This window comes from Sinocyclocheilus anshuiensis, unplaced genomic scaffold (genome assembly GCF_001515605.1).
Source record: "Sinocyclocheilus anshuiensis isolate Anshui unplaced genomic scaffold, SAMN03320099.WGS_v1.1 scaffold199, whole genome shotgun sequence".
Lineage (NCBI taxonomy): Eukaryota > Metazoa > Chordata > Actinopteri > Cypriniformes > Cyprinidae > Sinocyclocheilus > Sinocyclocheilus anshuiensis.
The window spans coordinates 1,197,243-1,205,903 of NW_015552582.1; the positions used below are offsets into that span (position 1 = coordinate 1,197,243).

General features: G+C 37.0%; 1 protein-coding gene across 2 annotated transcripts in view; it reads right to left on the bottom strand.

Moving 5' to 3' along the window:
* Window positions 1–5,976: 5,976 nt before the first annotated feature.
* LOC107665363 (mitogen-activated protein kinase kinase kinase 7-like) overlaps window positions 5,977–8,661 on the bottom strand; it is a 19,016-nt gene continuing 16,331 nt past the window's right edge. For both annotated transcript variants that reach the window (XM_016456214.1, XM_016456213.1), the window contains one exon: window positions 5,977–8,030. In XM_016456214.1, the coding sequence (XP_016311700.1) occupies window positions 7,850–8,030 (181 nt within the window). In that variant the 3' untranslated portion in view covers window positions 5,977–7,849. The remainder of the gene's footprint in view (window positions 8,031–8,661) is intronic.

The window sequence follows — 8,661 nt, forward strand, 5'->3', positions numbered from 1 at the left end:
CTGCTGTCACAGCATGTGAGTACTAAACTAAGTTCTCATTCACACGTTTATGTTAAAAACTCACATGAGTTACAAAAACAGTCGGTTATGTCTGTGAAGGTAAACAGCTGGGAAATAAATTGCTTGTTTATTTTAGATCTGTGTGGCAGCAGCAATATACAGTAGCCTAAATAAATCAATAAATCCACTGCTCTGTTGTCTCCTCTGAGGCTGGTACTCTAAATAGTGTTCTGTGCTCGTCTGTGTAGCCAAAGACAGAACAGTTAGCATGTTTTGCTCAAACTTTCGCCATGGCATTAGAACTGGTACACCGTTGTCGCTTGCGAAATCAAAATGACGGTGCCTTGAGTGGAAGTTTACAGATTAAGGGGCGGTAATATTATAATGAGATCCCTTTGCCACGTCACCAAGGGAGTGAAATCAGACGCCCTCGTTTTCTCAGACGCTTGCAGAAAAAGGCTTACCAAAGCAAAGTGATTGGGTTAGATGCACCAGGGACCTGGTTATAGCACTTAAAACCTGGAAAAGTCAGATTTTCATGATATGTCACCTTTAAGTTTTACTCATTTTAGACCTTTTGTCATTTTTATGTGCTTTTGTCACATGCCAGTTTATTTTAATATTTATATTTAGGCTTATATATTGTTGTAGTATTTTAGTACTTCAACTTATTTCAGTTTTTCACCTTATATTTATATTTTATTTCATCTTTATTTCAACTACAGAAAACGATTTTTAATAGTTAAAAAAATAAATAAAACACCGACTCACTAACTTGATCCAGTGGTTTCAGTGGTTAACAGCTTACTAGAGGGGAAAATTATCAGGGAATAACAACTTTTAAAATCTTCAGACATTCAGATAAAAGGCAGAACTTCCACGTTTGACAGGTTGTTATTGTACATTTGTCAGCTGAGGCCAAGTGTGGGTGTTTATGCATGTATATGTGTGTGTGTGTGTGTGTGTGTATGTGTGGGTGATTAAAGGTTGTTTTAGAGTTCAAACCAGAGCCAAACTAATAGTTTTGTTCTTGGCAGTAGAAACCCTGCATTTCTTGATCAGCCACATCTTGTGCTGAAAGCAAACCATTCAAACAATAACAGAGCTGTGTTTACTGCCCTATTTACCATAGTGAATAAGTTTATGTGAAAAGTGAGAGTAAAAAAAGGAAATGACATTTGTACCAGATTTATCAGTGATGAATCATGAGAAAAATCCCTTTGAATCTTAATATCAAAATGATCTTCAGGAGCATACTTTCAAAATGCATGCACTTGTTTATAATAGACTTATTAGATAACAGATGGGAATTCTATAAATACTTACAGCACATGAGTCTATTAAGATCAGCATAACAATAGATCTAATCCATTTGTACACATGAAACAACTTTGTACACCGTTATGAAGTGCCGAGACAGAGACAATGTTCTACAGGCTGGCCTTTGAAGCAAATTCTTTGTGCGGTTTATAAAATGAGAATCTGTAAACTGAGCTACTTTTGCTCTGAAAGCTCACCTAAGCGTAAGCATATCTATGTCTAAATACACTAAATGTCTAATTGATGAGTTGGCACACGAAGAACCACAGGAATTAGCACTGACGTTGAAAATAAAGCTTGAAAACACCTCACCACAGAGGCATGTGAGAGTGTTGCTGTTCAAAGGTGTTGTTGAGATACTGCTGACACCCTACGAGCTGTGGTAATTATGGATCGTACACTCAATCACAAATTAAAAATATCAAAGCTCCTTCCATAGCAAATCTGTTCCTTTAAAAAAGTTAGAGGCCCTTGAGACTGTATAGCTGAATGCATAAATTGACATCCTGTTTGCTCATAATGCATGAAGATGATAAGACTACGTAAACGGGATCCATATTGCACTCAGGCTATCATTTTCTCCCATGTGGTCTGCTCTTCACTGTGTACTAGAGTCTGTGTGTATTCAGCCCGTTAGCTGGATTAAACGGATGAAATCCTGTACATCCAGACTCTAATTCGATTTCTGTAGGAGAGCAGTTACAGTACACTCTCTGGGGCATGTCTGACTGAAAACGAACTAACGGTGTGCGAGATGACTCATCAGTTTTGAAGCTGAGAGTCTGAAGCTCCTGTGTTGTGCAGGGAGATAGATGTTCATCACTCCACATGCTCAAAGCCATTACCTTTCCACCCACGCCGTGTCACCCACTCACACAGGCGATCACAACAATAGCTGGTTGCGGTTTGTCTCTCCATCTCTCTCTCACGGTCACATTATCTTTCGATCATTTCGATTCTTTCTCATTCTTTCTCTAGATTAATTTTCCTCCACTGAATTGAAGGTTTTAAAGAATAAAATAGCCATGATGATCTTATTTTCCTGTGTATATACTATTTAGCATAGTTGCTTAGTCATCTGCTTCGCTAATCTGATGAGCAAGAGTCCAGCAGAACTAGGACTTTTCACTGTTTGCATCACTGCGGCTGTCTGTGTTTGAGCATTTCAAACAAGCATTTCATTAGTGGTGGGGATTTTTCAAAGGCTTTCTGCAGGTTTTTATGTCAGGTGATGGCAACAAGTGGATGTCTTTATGAGTGAGTCATTTGAATTATTCAGTCAACCTATTTGTTTTACAATACTGATTCTTTTGGATATGAAACAAGTGACTGTTTGAAACAACTTTTTTTTTTTTTTTTTGAGTGTTTCATTGAATTATTAGCTCAACCGATTCTTTCAAACACAGATTTATTTAGGAATTAAACAATTGTCTGGCTTTATGAGTGAGCTATTGAATTAATTACCCAGCCGTTTCATTCAATAACATTTGAACTATGAGGGAGTCATTAAATCATTCAGTCAACTGATTCAAGCACCTATTCATTCAGGAATGAAAAATGACGGTGTGTCCTAAATCGCATATTGTCTGAGCAGGTACTACATTTGAATTTGAACTTATTTCACAACTGTTAAAAAAGTATGAATATGAATGAAATTCAGGCGTATTACATCCACCATGTTGTTACTATCACATAACCTACCAGCGTCAGTTGCGTTGCTTCACTGCTATTCATTGATCCTCTCCAATGGCCTCACAGGATAGTACAGTGTCCAACAAATTACGGCCTTTATGAGTGAGTCATTGATTCAATTACTCAACTGATTTGTTCAATAACACTACTTAATTTTATGAATGAGTCATTTGAATAACAGCTGATCAATTCATTTCCTGACTCATTCAGGCAAGAAATTCTACTATGTATATCTTGGATGTGCGCAAAGGTTAATTCGGTTTGACTTCATTTGGAACTATTTTCAGTGAAGACAAAGCACACAAAGTAACTAACAACATTGTCTCTAAAATGGAAGTTACTCAATATTAATTTCTTGTTTAATAAAGACAGTTCTACAGCACTTTTACTTATACCTCAGGATTGTTCTTCACTGTCAGTCTTTCAAAGTGCCTTTTACAAGCTGAAGGCAAAGCACAAGGTCAGATTATATATTACACTGAGGAAACTGTGTCATACAGAGGGAGTCAAAAAGCTCCAGTTGCTACAACAAAACTGATTCTTAATGTTCATATATATTTTTTATCTTGTATTTAAAGAAACAGGGAATATGTAAATGATGAAGTGAAAAGCTCATTATGGTTTGTAAGCCACAGGCTCCATCAAATCAACAACAGGGACTCGCAGTTTTTCAACAATTGCAATGTGTGAAAATGACACTTAAAATAAAAAGTGCAGATTTGAGTGAGAGGGAACATGCATCTCTTTAAAAAGATCTAAAGCATTGTATCAGCATACATAAAGCATTTACCAATTTACTTCAGGGACAAACTATTCACATTATGCACCAGAAGATCATTTTTATTTTCTCCATCCTTTAGATGCTAGAGGAAAAAAAGCGAATCAAAGACATGAGACTGGTGCACCAGCAGCAGTGAGATCTCTTTGTCTCCTCTGAAGGGTCTCAAAGGAGCCGTGCTCGCAAGCATGCGAAGAATCGCCCATAGCCACATTTGAAAAGGGCTGGCCAGGGAATCATTCTGATTAATGAAATAAGTTATCTGGAACACTGTGGAATTTATAGACTGATATACAGATATTATGACCCAAATTCTGGCCATTACTAAAAACTGCAACCACCTCTACCATTCCTAGCCTATTTCCAGGCAGTTACCATGGTTACAGGGAGAGGAAAAAGAGGGGGAGAGGATGAGAAAGAGAGAGATTTAATACAAATTTCAGAGAAACTTTGTCACCAACAAAAAAAAAAAGAGAATGATGATGCATTGAAAATGACAAGTATTTCCAAGGAACGGCGGTGATAGAGTGTGCAAGATAAAAAAAAACACACGCTTTGCTGTCTGGGGAATGCTTCACATTGCTATTAACAACTTGTATGATTTTATTGCATCAGCTTCTAACTCACAATTGATTCACAAACTGTAACCCGGTACACAGAGATACAGAAATGTCACGACCGCCCTGCAGTTTCTGTAATGTGTAACTGTTCCTGATGACCTCATTGAAGCCCAGGGTTCCTCCGGTCACCCTAAACCCTTCATAGTCCGTTTCTCATTTCTCGCCATCGCTCAGAACAAAAAAGAAAAGGCCAGGATGACAGCATCTCATCCGATGGCCCCTAAACAATACCCTCAGTCCCTTTCTCAACCTCCTGAACACTTAACACTGGCCAGAGAAGCCACAACACACAATAGTTCACCAAAGGAGAGAGAAATGACATCATGTGGATTGAATGAGTTTGATTCAAGTCGCTCCAACCTCAAGCACATGGCGTGACAACAACTGTACAGAGCAGGTAACATTTAAACCTAATTTGCACAATACTTGTTATTCTAGGCTGTAATACACACCACCTCCCTCGAGTTCCTTTATCTGAAGATATTTGCTATTACTTCTTTTGCTAATGAGATTCCTTTAATTCACTACTTCTTTAATTTAAGAAATTATGGTTCAGTAATTTTTGAAGAAATATTTGATGCACGTAGTTGCGTTTGTGTGTGTGTTTAACCAGCACCGTCTCAGCATCACACCAGATTCCTTTGAGACAGGAAGGGTTTACGGATGAAGAGCAATGAATGGCTTAAGCTCTATCGCCCTCTTCTGGTTGAAATAAGCATTTAATCGTCAAAACATTAAAGGAATAGTCCAAGGGAAACCCAATCGATGGCCAAGTTTTGATTACAAGAAATAGACAACAAATAACTTCCACTGGTGCTTCATTTTCTATAAATAACGTCAAATTCCCAGTTATCGTAAGGCACTGAGGAAATACAATACAGTGATAAAATTTTCATAAAATACAACTTCGAAGGTAAAGCTCAAGACGTAAACAATATTCATTTCCCCCCCCACACGTTTTTAATGTAAAAAAAAGTCCTTTACTAACATTCTCTGTGTGAAACAACAATTAACTTCATCGCCATGACAACGTAGCTATCAACCCTAAAATGACTCTAAAATGATTTAAACAGCTTTTCAGCTAAAAAAAAAAAAAAGACATCTATAATAGAGAAAATATTTTTAAATTATAAATTTCTCTTTCATTTAGACTTTGTATAATTACAGGCGTTAGCCTGCCATTCTTAACATGACTACTCTAATGAAAGATGTATTCTAAAAGTGTGATTATGTACATATAATGTACACAGTATTCATTTATATCAACACTATAATCCTACATCTTCACCTTGCTTCAATATATGTTGGCTTATAATACTAAATACTTCTAGAGCAAGATCCATACACAATTACACAATTTAAACATCAAACAGCATATTCAGTCACTGCAGAACACCAAACTTATTTCTTTATATTATCAAATAAGATAAAAATACATTTTATACATTGTATACATCTGCTAACTGTGAATGATTTTTGGTTACATTATATATGTATTTGTATTTACATGTACAATTTTATTATAAACACAAATTAATGTATGCATAGAAATAAAGAGAGAGAGAGTTTGTGAACAACATCCGGTTTATAAAAATGTTGACGTGACAGAAACAGCACACAGTCAGTCCCGAGGCATGTTTACCTGTTCGATTTATTTCAAGATGCGACCTTCACCTGTGTATTCCCGTTCCCAACAGCTTAAGAAATCAGACATCTTATTTACAGCACATAGTACAGAAACTAATTATGAACATTGAACTCTAAGAAAAAACTAAAATAAAATACACCACTTCACTGTTAAACAAAAAGATTTGCAGAGAACTCACTTGAAGATCTTTAACATCCAAATGTGTCTTTACCCTGCTCAAGATTTTCACGGTTATAGTGAGCATTCTGTGAGAACCAGTCATGGTGGGATTGTGCAAAAACGTGGGTTGAGCTTGTATTGGGGGCAACAAAGTAAAAGTGTGACATCTAAAAGGAATTCATAACCTAATATAACAATACGGCTCTGATTTCTCTTAAATTAAGTACAGGGATGTAAAACTAGTGGTAAGAACAAGGAACTGAACTAAAATGAACCAGAGTGGCTCGACTGCCCTTATCGTAATTTCATGATTTCTGCAGCATATTGACAAGATCATTCAGACCAGACAACAATCTGACCGCTCTTGATTTCATTCGTTGCATTCGCAGGCCTTTTAAACCTCTCACTTTCTAAACTCGTAATTGCATTAAGCGCATAATGTGAGCGGTCTCGTTGCGGTAAAAGCAACAAAACAAGTCAAGTAAAATGCAAGCGATTCAACTCCAAGGCATCATGTGAACTAAAAATACATAAATCAAGCTCGGAGAAAGAGCGTCTTTCCCACACTTGCATCAAAAACTATGAAGCGGATCTCTGAAAACCATGGATAAATTACCATACATAGTTAGATAAAGCAAAGAAACACAAGAATACTGAAGTCGTGATTAAAATGTTTGTACTCACAATCACATCCACTCAAGTCCATTTGTTTTGTTCTTTTAGAGCGATGGTTTTCAAATGGGATGTTAACGGAAGTGGATTACAAACGGCATTTCCTTGTGAGGCCGCACATACACACAGATCGTCCTTTGTTTTTCCATAAACACAAGGTCGACATGCAAGGCATATGTAAGATACATCCCCCGATGTCAAACAATACATTCTAACACTTTTTAGGGCAGACAAATCAAAAAAAGGAAACGTCTATAGCACTTTTTTGCATAAAAAGGGGTTAAAATGAAAAGTGCACGCAAAGTGAATGCAACAAAATAAAAATCTAAATTGAAAATGATAAAATTAGCTTTTGTATTTAACTTTGCTTTCACATTCTCAAGGACCAACACCTAATCGAGGGGAATCAGGCAAACCTTACAGAGAATTCTGGGATGTCTGAGGAAGGGGAAAAACAAGTGATATTCCAAAAGACCTTATTTTACATCCTTCTTTTAAACATCTCTATACTTAAAAGCCCTGGCGTAAAATGCAGGTTTACTCTTTTGAAAATAAAATGCATTTGCTGGCTTGTTTAGACTTGTAGATCTCTGAAGAACTGCGTGTGTTTATCAGTGGCCAACGGTCTGTGTTTTACACCCACCTGGCTTTAATTGTGGCCCTGCTGTTGCATATCCTGCGGGATTCACGGGCACCTGGAACGCAGCATGCTTGTGCAGTTGAGTGCAGGGTCTTGGAACGGTTTGCACTGGCGGAAATGACCCACAGTCACTTGAACTGTGAAGCACATTTCATTCGGTTACCATCTTCACAGGTTTCATGGGTGCTTTAACAGGCAGAATTAAGGGGTTTCTGGGCCAAACTATAGATAAACCACCCCAATGTTTGGATCGGGGAGGACAAGATAATGGGGACTGTGATTATAGAGTCAGTCTAGTCTAGTTTCATAATGAAAGGGGTTCATGAGGTGCCCTGTCTCTTTTGCTGCTGTGCTCGGATAAGCTCCAGTTGCTTCTTGCACTGCTGGTAGTAGGTAGACAGACTCTTGTTCTCCTCTAGGAGCTTCTTGTGCTCCTGAGCGAGGCGACACGCGTTCTGCTGATCTTTCTCGTCCTGGTCCAGCTCATCTATCAGCTCTTTCCTGTAGAGATGTACATTAGAGAAGACTCTGGTATATAGTTTATTCAGGTATTGTTGTTTTAGTATCTGTAGTACACACATAGTTTATCGTAACTAATAAGAGTTTGAACAACTGTTATGGACATATTATATTGTATTTCAATGACCACAACTCTAGACTGTTGTTTTGTTGTACTCTGTGTAATATAATACAACAGCTTAATTTTACATGATAGCTTTGTATGTAATTTTGAATGTCTACTTGAACAATTGATACATACGCCTGTTAGATACTTGCAATGCTTCAAGGCCAAAGATGAGTATCTTTATTAAATTGTTTTAGGCTATTTGCATCAACCCTTTAATTAAACCTTTTCAGTTCCCACTGAACTCCACAGTATGGTCAAAAAATATGAATATGGAAATCAATGGGAACAAAAACTTTTTGGTTACCAACATTCTTCAAAATATATTCTTTTGTGTTCTGCAGAAGAAAGAAAGGTTTGGAACGATTTATTTTCAGGAGGAGCAAAACAGCATTATACAATTGAGAACAAAGTCATTAATTTCACCATATTTAAAACAAAAAATTTCATAACCAATTTGATAAACATTTTAAAATATTTTCTACAAAAAGAATATAAATGATTTAA